This window comes from Chaetodon auriga, chromosome 7, assembly GCF_051107435.1.
Source record: "Chaetodon auriga isolate fChaAug3 chromosome 7, fChaAug3.hap1, whole genome shotgun sequence".
Classification (NCBI taxonomy): domain Eukaryota; kingdom Metazoa; phylum Chordata; class Actinopteri; order Chaetodontiformes; family Chaetodontidae; genus Chaetodon; species Chaetodon auriga.
The window spans coordinates 15,087,111-15,107,842 of NC_135080.1; the positions used below are offsets into that span (position 1 = coordinate 15,087,111).

At 44.3% G+C, this 20,732-nt stretch overlaps 1 protein-coding gene across 1 annotated transcript; it reads left to right on the forward strand.

Moving 5' to 3' along the window:
* The first annotated feature begins 942 nt into the window (after window positions 1–942).
* Window positions 943–20,392, forward strand: inppl1a (inositol polyphosphate phosphatase-like 1a). The gene is made up of 27 exons (XM_076735891.1): window positions 943–1,441; window positions 7,074–7,137; window positions 7,832–7,979; window positions 8,070–8,151; window positions 9,232–9,378; window positions 9,827–9,917; window positions 10,427–10,516; window positions 11,610–11,708; window positions 13,041–13,191; window positions 13,918–14,024; window positions 14,243–14,345; window positions 14,536–14,732; window positions 14,841–14,958; window positions 15,172–15,268; window positions 15,439–15,577; window positions 15,699–15,798; window positions 16,340–16,428; window positions 16,555–16,636; window positions 16,787–16,876; window positions 17,116–17,229; window positions 17,517–17,693; window positions 17,809–17,964; window positions 18,177–18,261; window positions 18,530–18,616; window positions 18,769–19,540; window positions 19,855–19,988; window positions 20,120–20,392. Exons 1-27 carry the CDS (start codon window positions 1,260–1,262, stop codon window positions 20,223–20,225), a joined length of 3,807 nt encoding a protein of 1,268 aa, XP_076592006.1. The 5' UTR covers window positions 943–1,259; the 3' UTR covers window positions 20,226–20,392.
* Window positions 20,393–20,732: the final 340 nt, after the last annotated feature.

The following is a 20,732-nucleotide window of genomic DNA, read 5'->3' on the forward strand; positions in this document are numbered from 1 at the left end:
TTTAGTTCATATTGGTAGCTTTTTATGAGTGGAAGGTGGATTTAATTAGCAAGAAAATCCTCAGTTAATTCGAAATGCCGTAAGATGACTTGAAGCTACAAAATCACAGAAACTTGAGGTCATGCCAAATGGTCCACAGAAAATAGGATTGGTTGGTACCTCAACAAAGAGGAAACTGAACTTTATTTCCTTTCAGTGGTGTAAGAGGTGCTCCCTTACTTTGAAAGTCCTGCATTTGAAGTGTTACCTACGTAAACATACAGAAACATTATGAGAAAAATACATTTAAAGTACCAAAAGTGAAAGTAGGCCCACTTATACTGGACAATGGTCCCTTTCAGAGTGTTATACTGTTAAATATTATATTATTCAATGACTATTAAAGATGCATTAATGTGTACAAAGCATTTTAATGCAGTTGGTGGTTTTAACTACTTTATACACTGTTGGGTAGTCTTGTTAAAGCTATAACAATGCATTATGCATGCACTGAACCTGCCAATAAACCAGTAACTAAAGCTGTCAGACAAATGGAGTGGTGTAAAAGGTACATTTCCTCTCTGAATGAAGTAGAAGTATAAAGTTGCATGAAATGAAAGTACCTCATAACTGTACAGTTGGTGAGTAAATGTTTACTTTCCACCACAGCCCCTCTTCTCTATTAGTCCGTTCCTTCACTTGTCTTTCTCTTCATCCCTCGTTCTCTCCTTCCCCATTTATCCACCCCAGTATCTCCTTATCCCTCCATCTCTCCTTTCAAGGGAGCTCCGTCAAGCTAGTTAAAGACAGAAATAACGGAAACAAACGGTGGGTGACTTTGCCCCTGTAATAAAACGTCTCTATGTAAATTCCTACATAACCTACATTATTTTGAAAATCCCAACAGGAAGTTTTTCATATTGACAGTATGTCGGCTTTGACGCGCCCCCACTGTTGCTCCCCGGTCTCCAGTGTGGATTTACATACCCTGATTTCCGTGGGACTGGGAAGCGAAAGAGGAGGGTGGTGAGCACTTCAGGAACTGAGGAAACAGTCGCAAGCAGCGTAATTTAACAAATTTACAACTTTTAGCCCCGCCATTGGTCCCCTCGCGCTTCCTAACCTCCGTCTGAATCAGCGTTTACGCTACTTTTCTGCGCTTCTTTTGGCTCTCAACGGTTCCCTCACTGGATTATTTCTCTGGTCTGGAGGAGGGCTGGGAGGTTTTCTGAGAAGTCTGGAAGCAGCTTGAGCTGAACCCGGTTTGAAGGGCTGTGGCCATGGCCGGGGGTGGTGGTGGTGGTGGTGGGGTTTCTCCGCTGGGGCCCGCGCCGCCGATGTGGTATCACCGGGACCTGAGTCGAGCGGCGGCCGAGGAGCTGCTGGCCCGGGCCGGGAGAGACGGCAGCTTCCTGGTGCGGGACAGTGAGAGTGTCAACGGGGCTTACGCTTTGTGCGTGCTGTAAGTAACTTTATGGCAGATAAGTTTGTATTAACTTTCAACTTATGTGTGCGGCCTGGTTTTGCTCTGCCCACCAGGAATAGTTACGGCTTTGCTAACGTTTTGGTGAAAAGGCGTTTTTAAAGTTAAACGCTAGCGCATGCCTTCAGGGGATCTTGGGTTTTGTGCTGAAGTCAGTGCGGAGCCTGTTGTGACCCTGCCAAGCTATTCGAGCTCGTTTAGGTTGTACATAAACGTGCCTGCTGCGACAAACTGCATTGTAGTTGAAGCCTACGTAAGCCATCGTTAAACAAGCTTTCAGCCATACACGTTTGTTTACTTTCTCCCGGGAGTTAGTGAGTGGGAGAGAGAGACTGTCTGTCTGCCCAGCAGTGAAACTCCAGCATGGCACACAACTTTAGGGCTGTCCCTGTCTGTCTTCTGTCTGATGTGGTCGCCTGCAGCGCCGTTTTTACAGGGCACTGAAACTGAATGGTGGTGGAGGTAAATATAAGCATCCATGGGCTGGTGGAGCCTTGCTGATGTTTTAATTTAAGGCTCATGAAAGATCAGTGCAGTGGTGAAGCAGCTTGCTCAGCTGAGGAGTCGCATACGTTGTCCTCTCTGCTATAGAGAAGTGGTGAAACGCCCACCCTCATTTACACAAGGGAGATTTTGCCACCTCCATGTTCACCTGACAAGCCTCACTACACCGCCAATATTGTGTACACTGGGCAATGACTCAGAGAGGGGAAGTAAAACTTACAAATGACCAGAGTGACTCACGTGCCCCCAGTGCCCACACAGTGAACGGGATGCATAGACTACTGATTGTGCAGATGCAGGAAATAAAGGGCCAGCGCCATGTGACACCATACTCTGACATTGACTCGACCTACATCCCCTATCTGACAGCTTACCTCATGCTGAGTTCATTGTGTGTGTGTGTGTGTGTGTGTGTGTGTGTGTGTGTGTGTGTGTGTGTGTGTGTGTTGTGTAGAGTCAGACAGGCTCACTCTCATGTAAACACGTTACTCCCCTTGTCATATAGGATCCCAGAAAAAAAAAATCAACGCATTTTGGCCCATTGAAAAAACAAAAACAAGATGAAACAACAACATTGCTGGATGCACTAGTAACTCACTGGGTCGCTCCATGACCGACAACATTCCTCACATCCATGCATCATCCGTTTCCGGATTTATTCCCGCCTCCACCTCTCCCTTCCTCTCCCCTTTCACCTTTCATGTCATGGACTTTGTTTCTTTCAGAAAGTTTCCTTCATGATGCCTAAAGCTTGTTATGGTCAAGTAAACACAAAGTGGTCACCCTTATTGTTTACTGTCACTCTTAAACAAATGTGAGAGTATCCCATTATTCTGAATATTAGCTGGCACTGGATTTTGTGGTTGCTTTGTAGCAGTCACGGAGCAAGTTTACGCCACCAACATGGACTGAAACAGCTATAATCTTAAAATATGACCATTTCATCATTCCTCTTATTACACCCATCATTTCCTTCATTCCCTGTTCATGATTATAGGTGGCTGAAGGGGTGGTAGAAGCTGTGATTCATTGGGTTAACTCAGTTTTTTATGGTGATATTTAAAGAGATGTACCACATACCTGGGAAAACTGGATTTTAATGTCAGTGTTCAGTAATTACATATTGCAATATATAAAACAGAAACATAATTTAACCATATATCTGCAGCTTTGAAATAACTCAGTGATTGTAGAGATGAACATCAGGCAGTTGTTCAATACTGTGATTTGCTCTTGACACAGTTGCTGTCATTCAATACTCACTCAGCAATCCAGGCTACATTCAGTCATCATGAGGATATGAGTTATGTACGCTGGTTGCCTTGAAAGAAAGAGACACATCTGCACATTGTGCCATTTACTTTGTTAAGTTTGCAGCGTCAGTTGTGAATGTTTTTGACAATGTATCCCCAACCAGAGGGCATGTTTGGGAAATTGAAGGCTTCCTCTCATATAGGTGTCATAGGGACATACAGTGTTCTTTGTTCAGAGGGTCAATATGTGTAACTTTATATCTACACCGTTCAAAAAAGGATCATAACGACGGTCATTTTAAATTTAGAGGTATACATACACGACAAACACCAGTCTGAAAATAAGATTTAAAACGTTGAGACTGAAAATCACGTGTCTAGTTACATTACAGTTCAAACAATGTAAGCAGTAAGTGTCAAAGGGTTGTTCCATCTGAATACCCGGTCAGAGGTCATGTGGGCAACTGATGTTTGAAAAGTATGACAGAAAAGGTCTGTCTTCGTAGATAATATCTTTAAGTTTTCCAGTATTTCCCAACAACCCTTGAAGCCATAGAGGAAAAGATGATATGGTCAAGCGGTCTCATTCTTGCTGCGCAGAAAACATGTGTTTCCAGGAAGTAAAATCTGAATCACCAGAAGTGTGAGAAGATTCCAGGCTGCTGAACGGCACACTGGTTTTAGTCAGTACTGAGGCTCAGGCCTGATGTCGATACGAGGTCTTCTTGATGTTCAATATCATCTCTTTAACTTCCTCAGCCAGCGGTTCTCCTTAAGTCAACTGACACCCCCTGACTGAGTGACATATTTTATCTATATGTGAAGGCTCTGTGAGTTGAGCTTAAGTTCAGGTCTTCACTGTGACCTTATCAGTATTGTGAGGTATAGGCCTACTGTATATAGGATGGTTTTCTTTGCATCCCTTAAAATCAGGAAGGCCTCAGGACCCCCTGGGAACAAGTGTTCTAAAGTGTCTAAACTAAAGCAACATTAGCTCGTTACAAGCTTGTGCTATAGAAGGTTATTGGTAATTGAATATGTTGTATTTGTTGAGAAATAATCAAGGTAGTCTAACTTTTTTAAGTTAGTTTTATTATTTCGCTTCTCCCTTCTTACAGTGGAAGGCAAAACATCTTAACTTTAACTTTTGAGTGTAGTCAGATTGTCTTTGCCCCAAGGACGACAAGATGGCTCACAGGGATGTCAGTGTGGTGATAGAAAGTAGCTTATTTCAACTGCTTAAACCAGATGACGTCTTTTAGGTCACTGCACACAAAACACGTACATGGCTTCTTCTTTTTCTTTTTTTTTTTTTGGAACCTGCACATGGCTACAAGACTTGGTTTTTTGTTGAGCTTGCCCTATAGTGACCAACGCACACAGACGTGTGTACTTCCTTTTTGAGTACTTTGGAAGCAACAGTGTTTCCTCTCCGCCGTTGTCTGAGAATAGACTGGTGTGAAGAGTGTTTTTGTTGGTGACTTTGCTGAAGTTGTACCAGTTAGGGACTGACTCAAGGACCAGTTTGTCATTAGGCCTTTGCCTTTCACTTCCTCTTCTTGTGCTTTTGTGTCTGTGGACTTTTGGCTTTGTGTGTCTGCATGCGAGTGTTAAGATAACACCTCTCTGACCACTTAGGCCATATGTGTGTTAAACTTGTGTGAAGGCATCAGTGTGACAGCCACAGAGATACTGAATTGTTTACTATTTCCTGTCAGGAAGATGTTCTGTCGTATCAGTAGAGCGCGTCTAAACATGTCACGGTTCAGGCATGGCCCTGTGTGTTTCTGTGTGTGTGTTTGAGACCCAGAAGTGTCTGTGAAAACATTCCTCACCAGGTTGTTAAAGTGGTCGTCGTACCTTCAGTCTTTCCCTGCATTTTTGCCGTGATCACATATTAAATATGAGGAAGATTTGCGATAGCCACTTTTACACATCCTTATCTGAAAAGTTGTAAAGCTAAAAACTCCCCCTGCAGCTCATTTCTTCTTCTCTTCACCTACGTCTACTTTGTGATTGGTATTTATAAATTAGGGTTATCAATATTAAACTGACTGACGTGGAGGCAGTGGAGGCTGGATGAGACAGAAGCACTCAAAGCCAACATGACAGCGGGGCAGTCCTTACCCTCAACACAGAATATTGTTGACAACACATGCACACTGTATGCTTTGGGTCTATGTGTATCCCATAATAAACCTCTCTCCTCCGTCTCCCTCCCCCTGTTATAACTTCGCTGCTGCTGAAACAATAGTATTTATTCCACAGACCCACAGAGAATCTCATCAGCTGCCAACAGGAAGACACACACACACACACACACACACACACACACACACACACACGCTACTGTACGCTGCAGTGCCTGTTGTGTATGGATTCTGTGCCACTGGACCAACCATTGTGTTGTTGGTGCAGACAAAAGGAGCAGTTCATCTCACTGTGGTGTTTACTGCTGCACCTTGAAAGGCAGTAAGAAAAGGAAGTTTGTATGTGAGCAACCGCTGGTGACATGATACATGGAACTATTACTGGCAACAATCTGATAAATGCACGGTACATAAATCAAGTCTTTTAACTCTGATATGATGTGTCACTGTGGGTGACACTATGCCCCCCCCGCCAACATTTTCTCTGTGTGCTATCAGATAAAGGCAAGAATACCAAAAAAAGAAGTCTTTTATGTTTTGGTATCAGAGCTGCCGCAGCAGGAGTCAATGATAAGCAACCTGTGAAACACCATTTCCAGGAAATAGTCCAAAGGTTAAAAGTGAGAGCATGATTAATATCCAGATGCACTGCAAACAGCTGTGAATTCTGTCCAAATGAATCAAGTTTGTTATTTGGGATGCAAAGAAGTAATTATGTTTCATTTTGTTGTTGAAATATTCTAATCCAGTCCACGTTTTAGTTCTTGTGGGACACTGACCTGGAAAGACCGGACAAACAGCTGAGTGGACAGGGCAGGGTGAATTCCCGACATGGATTTATCCCTCCATCAGTTTATACAGCGTTTACATACACACATACTGTAAATAAGCACAGTGCAAGCTCAAGTGAAAGTAGATGTTTTCAGAGGCTGCCATTCTAACACCCACACCTCTAAGCAGATGCTAACCATGACACACACATACAGTATACACACCAACAGATGTAAACCACAGCATTTGCTTGGCAAATTGAACATTTTGCGTCCGGTCCACTGAGCAGACATGAAGTGCAGACCTGAAAATCATTCAACTCCAGCTTGTGACTGCAGGCGTGTAGTCACGGCTGTGCAATCACAATGTCAGTGCATTGATCTGCAATTGGTTGTTTAAAAAAAAAAAAAAAAAGAGCTTGTGGTTATATTAGAAATGCAGTTCAAACTCTAAAGTTTGATAAAGAGACACACCATGAATTGTGGGAGACATTTGAGAAAAGACCAGATGATTTTCTTTTATTCTCTACCCTATCTCACGAATTCTGTTCTTCTTTTGTTTCTTTTCCTCTGTACTACCACTGTGTCTTTACAATATATAAACACCAGGTTCAGCTTTGTTCTGCTCTACTGTACCATGCTACTGTAAGGATAACACCCACTCACCACTGTGACAGACAGCAACAGGTTGAAGCTCTCTGCAGCGTCGAAACCCCCCTCGCTCTCATACACGCACACACTGACACCCCTCTCCACCGAGGTCAAGCACAAGAGTGAATGTGTCAGACTTGAAATGTAATTTTTCATTGACTTAAACGGTCTAAAAGTTGTCTCTTCTTCTTGTCTCTCTTCTGCCTGCCTCTGTTTACTTCCACCTCTCCCTTTGGTGTTGTTCTTTCTCTCCTCTCTCCTCTGTTTCTCTATTTCTCTGCAGGTTTCAGAAGCATGTCCACACTTACAGAATCCTCCCAGATGACGAAGGATTTCTGGCTGTACAGGTACAGAGAAGACACACACACACACACACACACACACACACACACACACACACACACACTCTGCTGAGGTTAAGTGTGTGTGCAATGTGTGCAGCAAAAACTGTATTTGCTTCAGTAGCAGCTGGCAGGCAGAGATGCTTTTGTTGGCTCTGAGTTCTCTCTCTCTCTCTCTCTCTCTCTCTCTCTCTCTCTCTCTCTCTCTCTCTCTCTCTCTCTCTCTCTCTCACACACACACACACACACATCAACAGCAGCCTCTTTGTGCGTTGTGCCCAACAGCTGTGAAGTCGCCACCACACACACACGCTCTGTCTCTCACACACACACACCCGATAACATGGTGCTTCAGGCTATCGTGTGGCCACATCACAGACATCTGTGTCCCTGCTGTATGATTTTTAGGGTCTAAGCTGTGACGTTGAAGAGGGTGTAAAAGCCTCATTTTGCTTCTGGAGCAGAGTATGTTTGGGAGCAATGTTTACCAAAACTGTTCTTCCTGGTTTGAATTATATTTAGACTACCAGGTCGTATTTGCTTACACAATATTAAATTTGGAACAATAGAGGCCACCAGAGATTTCTGTAACATGACTACTTGTAGCCAAGGAATTGTTATGTTCGTACCATGTAGAAGATAACTCTTCTTTTGCTCTGTCTCTTCCCTCCCTGATTGTTTTCCTCCCTTGTTCTCTCAGACATCTCAGGGCGTGCAGCCGAAGCGGTTTAAGACGTTACCGGAGTTGGTGTTGTTGTACCTGCAGCCCAGCCAGGGTCTGGTGACCACGCTGCTCTACGCTGTGGACAGAGAGGAAACAGCCATCAGCGATGACAGGGACTATTCAGGTATCTCTAGAGCCCGTACAGGCACATTTACATGCTCAGTAATTGTCTCCCTTTTGTCACATGTTCACTCTGCTGCTCTGTCGTTGGTAGATGGAGAGGATGAGAAGCCACCCCTCCCGCCTCGCTCTGCCTCCACCTCCACTCCACCCGGAGCAGACACACCCACAGACAGGTACAAGTCTAGAGTTTAGGATTCATTTTATTGTTTACTGTTTACAACAACAATAAATAAGCTCACATCTCAAACTGTCTGCAAGGCCTCTGAACCGACATATTACCCACGATCATGCTGAAAACACACATCTAGTAGAAGGATGTTCCTTCACTATGAATGCAATTACATGACAATTCAGCTCTTCTCACCAAAATAACAGGCAGAGGTATCACTGATTGAACAAACACATGTCCACACAGTCGCCTTTATTGTTCATTTTGCATTGACTCAAACCCACATCATGCAGAAAAAATTGTTACTATTAATACATAACATATTCTCGCATTCATTTGCAGACACACACACACACCCCACACACACTCACGTATATGTATATGAATAACCTCTGCTCTCCCCGTGAGCCCCGCTCTGTCAGCCTACTGAAGAAAAGCCACATCCTGTTGAAAACCACATTGGTCACAGATGATGCAAAGCTTTAATGAAGTGCTTTAGTTAGTGTGTGCAGATCTGTCAACCATGATACTATCACCTGTTACCAATGAGCCTGTCGGAATGTTCCAAACAGGTGTTTTTTGTTGCTCCTGTCCCAACTTGTTTGAAACATGCTGCTGCATCAACCTCAGAATAAGCAGATATTTACAAAATCAGTGAAGTTGATGAGGTCAAATGTTAAAAAAATGAAGTGATCAAATTATCTGTCAGAAGTGTTTCTATGAAGGAAAGAGCACTGCAGGAGGTTTTGTACAGTATTTATGGAAAACTAAACAAGGAAACTACTTTCCTTTCTGTACTTCACAGTTTTATATTTAGGCCAGAAAGAAATGTCATGTTAAACAACCACAAAGCACACTCTCACAAAGTTTATTGAGAGTGTGTGTTTTTTGTGTCTACGGAAGGGGAGACATTAGTCAGCTCTCCGTTTTAGAAGAAGTGTGTGATTCTAAAAATCCTGATTAACAGAAAGGTTACCATATTACAGTGATGCTGTTTTTATTTGTTTCCTTGTGTTGTTGAATCATGTGCATGTAGTCAAGGTGGTTTGAAATAAAAATTGGACTTTTTTTGAATTTGTTTTAGTGCTCCAGCAGCTAATGGCCTGAGCACCATCTCCCATGAGTACCTGAAAGGCAGCTATGCTCTGGACCTTGAGGCAGTCAAACAAGGAGCCTGCTCCCTGCCTCACCTCAACAAGACACTAGTGGCTTCCTGCAAACGCCTTAATGGGTAAGAGAGACACAGCAGCTCATCTGTCGACGCACATATTCCACAGACACGCACTCTTGTCCCTGCACATTCTATACAGAGCCCTTCTTTTCTATACGTGCTCGTCACCGCACTGAGAGAACGTCTATGTAAAGATTTACAGCCCGCAGAGCTGCCCGCTTCCTCGACTTATCTCTTGTTTTGGTCACAATGGCACATGTTGTGCATTCAAACATAAATAAACTTGCATTAAAAACAGGCCTAAAATAGAAAATGTAACAAATATAGCTGAAGCACAAGGTTACTAATCATCTGTAATTCATTCTTCAGCCCCATCATGTATACGTAGATATAGTACATACTGTATCTATTTTGCAATTTATAGATTGATATAAAGAGGACGACATGAGAGGGATGTTTAAGCTTTGAGACAGTGAAGTTGTGGATCTCTGTCTGTTTCCCCACATAGGGAGGTGGATAAGGTTCTGTCTGGTCTGGAGATCCTGTCCAAAGTCTTCGATCAGCAGAGTGCTTTCATGGTGTCCAAGATGATTCAACAGGTACCCATCTTTGCCTCTTTGTGTGTGTGTGATTTTTTGTTTGTGTGTATTACTGTGTTTTATTGATGTGTATATGAGATGTTTATGAGCAGAATGCCTCCTTTTAAGCAGTGATGGATTGGCCACTGTGTGCTTTTTTTTCAGCTATGACTGGTGGCGTGTGTTCAGCAGTCATCTTTTGTGTTTCAATAAAAACTGATTTATACAAACATGGTTAGACTAACAGCTTTGAGAACAATCTGTGTTTGCTGTGTAATTTTACTGCTGCACCATTTGTTTAAAGTTGAAAGTCAAGTCAAGTTAATGAGATGCACCATTTCAGTCGGCAGTTCACTGAATCGTAATCATAGTTGTCCTCCACACTGCCACAAGCTACACTGTCAAAGCTTTCACCAATGGCAGCAGAACATCGCATCCTCTCTGTCTTACTTACGTCCCACTTTTCTTTTCTTTTTTTCCAAACAATATAGCTTACACGGCTTCTTGTTGTTTTGTTTTGTCTCCACCAGTCAGTGAATCAGGGTGGAGACCAGGAGTTGGAGAACCTTGTGACCAAGCTGGCAATTCTCAAAGACCTGCTGTCCTCCATAGAGAAGAAGGTACACACATAAGTTCATTCAGTCATGTGGAGGCATGCACCCTCACACATGATCGCCTCTGCTCCCTCCTCCACACACACACACACACACACACACACACACACACACACACACACACGGACAGCTGCTAGTTGGAGGTGGGTAGTTTGGATAACCCTCCACATATGATGGATCATCTGTCCAGAAGCCCTGCTGGCTGCACGTGTTGCTTAGCATGGTTGGTGTGTCTGTGTGTGTCTGTGTGTGTTTGTGTGTGTCTGTGTGTGTCTGTTTGATTTACACGCTTTGTAATGGAGAGAGCCAAGGATGCATCTCCATGCTCCATCTCCTGGCTTGTGAAGTACGTGAAGCATACAATATGTATGAAATGAAATGTGTATTCATTCAGACTGTGTGTGCGTGTGTGTGAGAGAGAGACAAAGTGATCAAGAGCCCCTTCCCTTTTTGGGCCCTTGAAACACAACCAGGTGGAGAGGAGTGGGAGGACTTCGTGACAACTTTAGACAGAGCAGTCATTTGTCCTGCTGTCGATCTAAGCCGTTACAAAGAATTTGCATGAGGTCTAATATTAAGAGAACCAGATGGAGAGGGGGAGCCATATACTGTAGGTCACAGCAGGGAAGTATTTAAAGCTAAATGTTCTGTTTTTTGTCATGCCCAACATTATTTTTTTTAGTCTTTTTACTTTTTTCCCCTAATTCGCAAGTTCAGTTCGACCAGCCCTGCCGTTAACTGGTCACACCATTTCTACTTGGACTCCAGGAGGGCCCTCAGCTGCCTGGGAAGGAAATGGCCTCAGTGCAATCAAGCTAAATGTCTTCACTCATGTGATGTCACTGACTCCACCTTCTCCACTGCCGTTGGATCACATCCAGGAAATGGGGAACCATTTCCTTGTTGACACCAACATGGAAACTGAAAATCATACAGTTTATCTGCTTATGTCTGTCTTCTGTGTGTGTGTGTGTGTGTGTGTGTGTGTGTGTGTGTGTGTGTTTGTGTTTGTATACTCTCGTTTCTCTTTGCTTCTTTCATTTTTGTCTTCTTTCTTTTAATTGTTTCTCAGCCCTTCTCTCTCTTGTTGTCCCCTCAGGCTTTGAAAGCTCTCCAGGACATGAGTTTGTCCTCTCCGTGCTCCCCTCCTCCTCTCTCCATGCGTCACAGCAAAGCCATCCCTGTGCAGGCCTTCGAGGTATGCACGCGCACGCACGCACACACACACACACACACACACACACACACACACACACCCCCTCATAAACACACAAAAATTTTATTCATGGTTGTCTCTCAGCAGAGTGATGTGAGGTCAGTATTAAGGCAGTAGCAATGATGTCATCTGCTTCTACTTTGTGGCTTTTCCAGGAAGTGCGTCGTCAAATAAAAACTGAGTGTTTTTTAATTTTTTTATGTAATCAGGGAAGGGTGATATGAGCATTTATCCAAGTGAACACAGATACTCTGCTGTCTCAAAGCCAAATTGCCCCTATGGGACATCCAAACTATTATCAGTGTAGGTATGCGCCCTCTAATCAAAATCAGAAATCTTTCATGCTTCCTGTTTTACGACAGGAACAGGAAGCTCTGGTCAGATAATTTTGATTGTGGTGAATTCAGCTGGGAGGGAAATCTGAGATCTGTTGCATAATGTCCAGATTTGATTGATTAATTGCTACTATCAGGGACAGACTGAGCCTGAATTACACTAAAAACAGGCTGAGAAGTCACATATTCCTCAACACATTGCAGGAGGTTTGTCAGCAGAGGTGATGAGAGACCAAAGGAATGTTTTTTAATGCATTTCCTGTTGCATCATCAGTGGCTTTGTCAGAGTATAATCATATATATCATCTTTGGCGTCATATTCCCATGAGTAGTAAGTTTGTGTGTTTTACTGAGGGGGGTTGAGGGGTTGAGTAAGGAGGAAAAGTTTGAGAACGAGAAGGAAGAAGAGATGAACGATTTGAAACATCAGCTGTCAACCAAGTCTGTCCTCTGTGGTGACATCCTTTCAGCAGCTTCCTGTTGCACACCAACCGAAAAGTTCTCATGACGAGGAGGTCGGGTTAAGATGTGGCACCTGATTCGCCCACTGACACACAGACCGATCCCATTGAGGTTTTACATGATATGACTCAAAGTCAGAATAGATTTCTGTCTTCTTGTTTCATTTTTTTTTCGCTGAGAAATTATGAGCTTAACGGTCCTTAAAGTAAGGCCCTCTTTGTCCCAGAACTGTCAAAATATTTCTGAAGAATGCGATTAACAGGAATTTATGAAGTGGCTACATAGAAGTGACTTTGATTAAACACTCTCAAAATGCTGTATAAGCAGCAAGCTTGTTCTCTATGTGGTACCATCAGAGGGAGAGAGTGCTGATGATTATACTGCTTTCACTTTGGAGACCCCTGGTGGTGTGAAAATTTGATATGCTTTAAAAAGAGTGCACCCTGTGGAGACATAAACTGTGTGTCTGTGTGTGTGTGTGTGTGTGTTTCATCCTCCTCCTCTTTTTCCACTTCAGGTAAAGCTGGATGTTTACCTGGCAGAGCTGACAAAGATAGGAAAGAGTCAGAAGTACACTCTGTCTGTGGATGTGGAGGGAGGACGACTGGTAGTGATGAAGAAGGTGAAGGACAGCCAAGAGGATTGGACCACCTTCACACATGACAAAAGTGAGAGTCACACACACACACACACACACACACACACACACACACACACACAGACACTCCACGCACAATAACCCCAGTATTTTCTGAACTGGGAGATGAGTAATCAGAGTTTCCTTCAGGGAGTTCTGCAGCAGAAATCTGTTTAACAGAGACAGAGACAGGGAGCTTCCCAGCTAGTGACGCATCTTGTCTTATGATCCGTTTGATTTGTTGATGGCAGCCTAAACAATGGCCACATTCATTAGGTATATGAAATTTTCTTTGTTAATTGCAGCCTCCATTATATTACCTGATGGTTGATGTTTTTTTATCAGGCTAGCATGTTCCTTTTAATGTTACTGAAGGTGGTCAGTTGCCTCATCTCTGGACTCCATAGCAAGAGATTTAATGTATTTATGGATCCAAGCGTGTAATAACATAATGCTCTTGATCTGGTATCTGTTTGAGACACAATAAACATAAAAAATGTCAATTCATTTTGGATTTAACAACTTTCTTTCTTGTGTCTCCTGTTGCACTTTTTCATGCCTTTTCATTGTTCTCCCTCCTTACTTTCACCGTCTTCTCTCAATCTGTACCTTGACCTCGGTTTCCCTCCCTGCCTCTCTCTCTCTCTCTCTCTCTCTCTCTCTCTCTCTCTCTCTCTCTCTCTCTCGCTCTCTCTCTCTCTCTCTCTCTCTCTCGCTCTCTCTCCCTCCTGCCTGTTGGCCTATTTGTCTGTCTCAGTCCGTCAGCTGATAAAGTCTCAGCGGGTGCAGAATAAACTGGGCATTGTTTTTGAAAAGGAAAAGGACAAGAGCCAGAGGAAAGACTTCATCTTTGCTAGTGCCAAGGTCTGTGAGTACACACACACACACACACACACACACAGAAGCACCGCATTGCTATTTCTCCTCACATATTGTCTATGAATAAAAGAGCTGTACAGAAATAAACTATTCAAAATATTTAAAGTTTTCATGAAACTTCATATACACAGATTGTTAGTCAGCTTCTTAAAAACAAGGTGCCCTTTTGTCGCAACCTCCACTCACTGATATGTGTGTTTCAGAAGCGGGAGGCGTTTTGCCAGCTGCTGCAGCTGATGAAGAACAAACATTCCAACCAAGACGAGCCAGACATGATCTCCATCTTCATAGGCACCTGGAATATGGGTTAGACGCACACACAGATCATTTCTACTGTCTTTAGATGTGTTTTTCTTTTCAACATCACCTACATTAAAAGCATCACATACTGATGCATCATGTATTTTCATATCTTGCACTGAAAAGTAACTCAAATGCTTGTATTTCCTCATCAGTGTTTTGGATGAGAATATACCAATGTGGTGTTTGTCTGTAGGCTCAGTGCCTTCGCCTAAGTCTGTGGCCTCTTGGGTGCTGTGTCGCGGCCTCGGGAAGACTCTGGACGAGATGACAGTCACCATCCCTCATGACCTTTATGTGTTTGGAAGTCAAGAAAACTCAGTGTGTGATCGGGAGTGGGTGGAGACCCTACGCGCCATGTTGAAAGAACAGACAGAGCTGGATTATAAACCGGTGAGGAAAACATAGATTTTAGTAATAGAGATTTTACAGTGTCTGTACAGTGAGTGCACTTTGGATGAGTCTATGTTCCTCAGTGTCTTTTGTTGTTCTTGGTTGTAGATCGCTGTGCAAACTCTGTGGAACATAAAGATTGCTGTGTTGGTGAAACCGGAACACGAGAACCGGATCAGCCACGTGGGGATGTCCAGTGTCAAGACGGGCATCGCCAACACACTGGGTAACAACAGTGCTCAGCATCCAGTCTTTATTCTTCCTGCACATACCAACTAAAGATTCCCATAGTAGTGCTACTCGACATTTTAGTTTGATTTATCATCACAACAGGATCAAAATGTTATTTTTTAGCTATGAAGTAATACTTATCATTGCTCAATTACTGCCAATTACTGTCTTAAGTTTAGTTTTTATGTTTGCTGTGATGGTTTGTTAGGTAACAAAGGAGCTGTGGGTGTGTCCTTCATGTTCAACGGGACATCTTTCGGCTTTGTGAACTGTCACTTGACATCAGGGAATGAGAAGATTGCCAGGTACCTACCACAATCTTATACATGCATAATTTATGACTATTTTATTTCAGGTTCTTTTTGCAATTTTTCTTTGTGGGGAAAGTTGTATACTCTCACAGTGCATCAGATAACCTCACACAAAACACACATTATTAACCTCTCTGATACATGTGATCCTTGATTCTCTACAGGAGGAACCAGAACTACCTAGACATCCTACGCCTGCTGTCCCTCGGAGACAAACAGCTGAGCTCCTTCGACATCTCGCTGCGCTTCACGCACCTCTTCTGGCTCGGAGACCTCAATTACAGGCTGGATATGGACATACAGGTGAAGCAGAAGACACACACTCACGCCCCTTCAGAGAAAGTGTTCCCCAGGAGTGATGAAATGTAGCAGATTTAGATGAAAACTCATTTTGTGGCCCTGTCTCTTTTGTATCTGTGTGCAGGAGATTTTAAACTACATTAACAGGAAGGAGTTTGACCCCCTGCTGAAGGTGGACCAGCTCAACTTGGAGAGGGAGAAGAACAAAGTGTTTTTACGCTTTGGTTAGTACGCCCATGTTTCTAGCTGACTCCTGTTTGTGTTGTCCCCCTGTGCACAATGGACTGCTCAGGTCTTGAGACACCAGTGTTGACACCAATTATATGTTGGACAAACCAAACAACCCCTTCAACAATAAATATCAAAGCAGAAAACTGGAATCCATACAGGCAATATGGATTATACGATTACAAATCTGAAGGTGAAGCATATCAGGGTTCACCCTCCTCATTTCTTACTAGAAGAGGTGATGTCCTGAAGAAACTGTCCCAGAGAGAAATCTTTAGGATAACACAGGATGTGGCCACTTGTCCACACTCGCCCTCGCTGCGTGTTTTTCTTCACTGAAGTTCATGTTTTAATACAACCAGTCGGTCATCTCTGCTTACAAACAGTATGTTCTAACATATGTTCTCTCTCTTGATCTAACTGTGATTCGGTGTCTCCAGCAAATATGTGAAGTGGATTTACTGATATTATAAAATGTGCCTTTACACTTACCTGCTGCAAGATCTAACACGTGCGTGTGTGTCTGCTTGCCTACAGCGGAGGAGGAGATCTCGTTCCCACCCACGTACCGGTATGAACGGGGCTCAAGGGACACATATGTCTGGCAGAAGCAGAAAGCTACAGGGGTATGTTTATATAACTCAAACAACATCCCAGAGAGGGTTACTCCCAGCCGTTTCTGATAAATACTCACCCACTTTCTTTCCTCTGTGAGTCCTCACTGTGTCTTCCACATTTCTCTGTGATCCCAGATGAGGACTAATGTTCCATCCTGGTGTGACAGGATCCTGTGGAAGTCATACCCAGAAACACACATTGTCTGCAACTCCTATGGTGAGACCACTCAGTCAGCACACATATGTTTCAGTGCAGTGTAACAGAGGTCCATTTTTGCAGCATTGTGAAGCTCTGCGTATGGCTTCAGCTGCAATGAATGTGACTGATCAGTAAGGAGACTCACATATATGATCTGTTGTTTTTCAGGCTGTACAGATGATATAGTGACCAGTGATCACTCCCCTGTGTTTGCTACCTTCGAGGTGGGGGTGACCTCTCAGTTTGTCTCCAAGAAAGGTACAAATGGATCAACTTTTCTTTGTGTATTTCCTCTTCCTCTCAATAGCTCCCCCTCCCGGTCTGACTCCCTCTCTCCCTCTCAGGCTGTGGATAGACTATAAGATTCGGCCATAATGGCTAATTTTCCTAATACAGTGGATTCTTTGCGTGTTAGGAAAAACTTAATGTTGTTGTTCGTGTCCATTCATACTTACATATTTCATCTGTCTCTGTGTCTGCCACCTGTTTATGCATAGGTCTGCCAAAGTCTTCAGAGCAGGCCTACATTGAGTTTGAGAGCATTGAGGCCATAGTGAAGACAGCGAGCAGAACCAAGTTCTTCATTGAATTCTACTCCACTTGTCTGGAAGGTGAGATGAACACCCACCAAAATCCACCAGGCGCTAGAGCACAGACGGGGTGGATGTATTGGGTGTAATAAAACTGTATCTGTTTCTTCTTTCTTTTGCATCTTTCGCCCTCCCTCCCTATCTCAGGCAGTCAGTATACCTTTAAGCTAGAATCCGTTTTTGACCTGTGCTGCATCCCCAACTCCTGTCCACTATGTTCTTTTGAATGAAATGCTTCCCACCTCGTTCCCTTTGTCCTCTCTCCCATCAACTCCGCCCTGCCTTCTCTCTCTGTCTCTGATCTGTAGAGTTTAAGAAGAGTTACGAGAACGACAGTCAGAGCAGCGACAACGTCAACTTCCTGCGTGTGGGCTGGTCCAACAAGCACCTGACGACGCTCAAACCTCTTCTCTCGGAGATCGAGTACCTGCAGGACCAACATCTGCTGCTCACAGTGAAATCCCTGGATGGTTATGAGTCCTATGGTATAAAGAGAGTTTTTGTATTTGCACTGTGGCTGTGCAATTCTTTGAAACTGACAAACTGGTCTTTCTTCTTTAAGTGTGACAAACAGCAATGTGTGTATTTTTTTCATGACAGGAGAGTGTGTGTTGGCTCTGAAATCTATGATTGGCAGCACAGCACAGCAGTTCCACACCTACCTGTCCCACCGTGGCGAGGAAACAGGAAACATAAGGGGGTCCATGAGGGTCAGAGTCCCCTCTGAAAGGATGGGAACCAGGGAGAGACTCTACGGTAATGCACTGTATATGTAACTGCATGATAGTCTGGTGTACTGGGCAGACAGGGACACCAGTTCCTTTAAAAAGACAGTATTTCTAACCAGAGAAGGAGGACAATGTAAAATATGCAGTTGAGACAAATGAAGGGGCTTCTAAGATTTAAGAATTTGCAAACTGGAAAAAATGATGCACTTTGACTCATTCTCTGTTCTCTGTCTTTCTCAGAGTGGATCAGTGTGGACAAGGATGAGACAGGCGGACCTAAAGGGAAATCCACGATGGTGTCCAGAGTGGGACATGAATACGTCAAGTCAGTACGCACTATGTCTTAAAAAAATAGAACATTAACTGAAACGACACAAAAAATAAGATCAAATAAAGATAAAACTAACACCAAAGTGTATTCTGTATTTTGTAACAGTAAAAATAGAGAGTATGAAAGTTCCCAGACGTTTATTGGTCTGAAAAAGGTCTGAGATGAATCTCAGTACAGTTAAAATTTTGCCTTTTTCCAGTCTGATCATGTTTTGAGAGCTTGAATTTGACACCTTTCTGTTGCTAACTTGTTCTCCACGCAGGCCGTCTGCGGTTCGTAAACAGCTTGGAGAGCTGGGAAAGGTTAGCGAGGAGGGAGAAAGGAGCAGCAAGGAGGAAACGGCTGCAAGGTATACACACTCATGTACTTTACACACTGACGGCCAATACACACAATCTTCAGATTAACCACACACAAAAATACAAACACTTAGATGCATTTTGAAAACCAGCAAACATACAAAGGTAAGTCACCAGCCCTCTGTTCTGTTTTCCTGTGAAGGCCTAAACAGGACGCACCAGACGCTGATCCATCATCCATCAGCAAGAACAGCTACAATAACCCCGCCTACTACATCCTGGAGGGAGTTCCTAATCAGTCAGCAGCTGCTCTCTCACCTGAGCTACTCCCGTCTCCCACCTCTGCAAATCCCCAGGCAGCTAAAGCCCCTCCGCCCTCAGCCGGAGCTCGAACCAAACCCCCCTGTGTTAGCTCAGGGCACTCTCACCCACGCAGACCCTTGACAGGGCTACCGGTCCGTGCGATTAGCGAGGAGGGCTCCTCAGAGGATGATGGAGGCGCCTGTGTAACGGGAGTGCAGGGGGTTGGTCTCGGAACAACAGTTGGAAGCACACTGAATCGACCCCCTCCCGACTTCCCCCCTCCTCCTCTCCCAAAGGGTGCCCTGGAGATGGTTGCAGAGGCCCCCTTCCCCAAACCTCGCCCTCTTTACCCAGACTTAGCTGAGGTCAGGATCCCAGCAGCCACTCCGGCTGCCCCGCTGGCCCTTGGAGAGGGTTTTAGACGAGGGGGAGGTGGAGGAGGAGGAGGGGGAGGAGGAGGAGGACCGGGCGCACTGGACGACCAGTCGTGTTCTGTGCTTCAGATGGCAAAGACTCTGAGCGAGAGTGAGTTCCCTGGGCAGCCTCCTCGCGCTCCCTCTGCACCACCGCCCCTCAGAGGGCAGCAGATGGGTTTAGGTCTGGATGCCTGTCGAACCTTCCCACCCAGAAATCCCATCACGGAGAGTATCGCAGAGGACATGCCTGAGGAGGTGAGAAGTTCAGCTAAATTCAGTTCAGTGGCTCACTCAAACAGATTTTTGAAATGCAATGCAGTTATTAATGCAGCTACAAGGAAGCTCTCTTCAACTGACCCCACCACTGACATAAAGCCTCTGCTGTTCACTCAGCCATCAATAAGATCTTACTGCAGCATCTGCATCTGTTTTGTCTTATATTTTAAATGTTTTAGTGCTTCCTTCTTGAGGTGAGGAAAAGTAGAGCACATCCCAAGCTAGCATCTTGTATCTTTTACCGTCTTGTTTTTAGTGTTTAGTTCATCCTGTGTTTCATACCCCCTGTGTAGGCACTTTGGGGCAGCAGCAGCTCGTCATTGTCTGTCGGGGAGTCTTCAGTGGGGGAGTGGCTGCAGAGGCTGGGACTGGAGAGGTATGAGCAGGGTCTCCTACACAACGGCTGGGACGACCTGGAGTTCCTCAGGTACGTGCACTCGTACACTCTAACGTGTTGATGTTCATGCTCTGTGGCATGCATTAGCAGGTAATTATCAGAGCTGTTGAGGTAGTGATATGGTGTGAAAGTGAGGCATTTCTCAAATCTTGTTTTTCCAGTGACATCACTGAGGAGGACCTGGAGGAGGCAGGAGTGCTCGACCCCACCCACAAGCAAATCCTGCTGGAGAGCCTCAGGCAGCAGCAGCAACAGCAGCAGAAATAAACTGTATCGAACTGGTCTATGACTGGTCCAAACTGGCCTGGTGCCTCACCAGGTCCCAAGAGGCCAAATCTCAGCTGAACTGAACTGAGCTGAACTGAGCTGGAGCGTGCCAATTGATGCCAGACTGTGCCTTCTGAGAGAAATTGCACTCCTTTTGTACTTTTCGGAAAAAAAAACAAAAAAAACACCATCCTTTTTCACATGTACTGTATGTGTGTTGTCATCGTAGAGGTGGCCTTATTTAATGAGAATCATTTCAGTCCGTCGGGCGTCACTACATAACCCTGACTCTGACATACGACTCACGCGTGGAGCAGCTGATGCCTTGAAGTCGCGCTGTGCGTCATACCATCAGTTCTGATCCGCAGCTTCGAGCTAGCGTTAAAAGCTTGTTGTCCTTTGTTTGTCCTGAGGAGAGAGCGTGTTTAAGACTCCTCAGAAATTACAGGCTTTTTGTGGGAAAGCAGAGCCTTGAAAACACACTGCGTGTTAACAATGTTTTCTTCT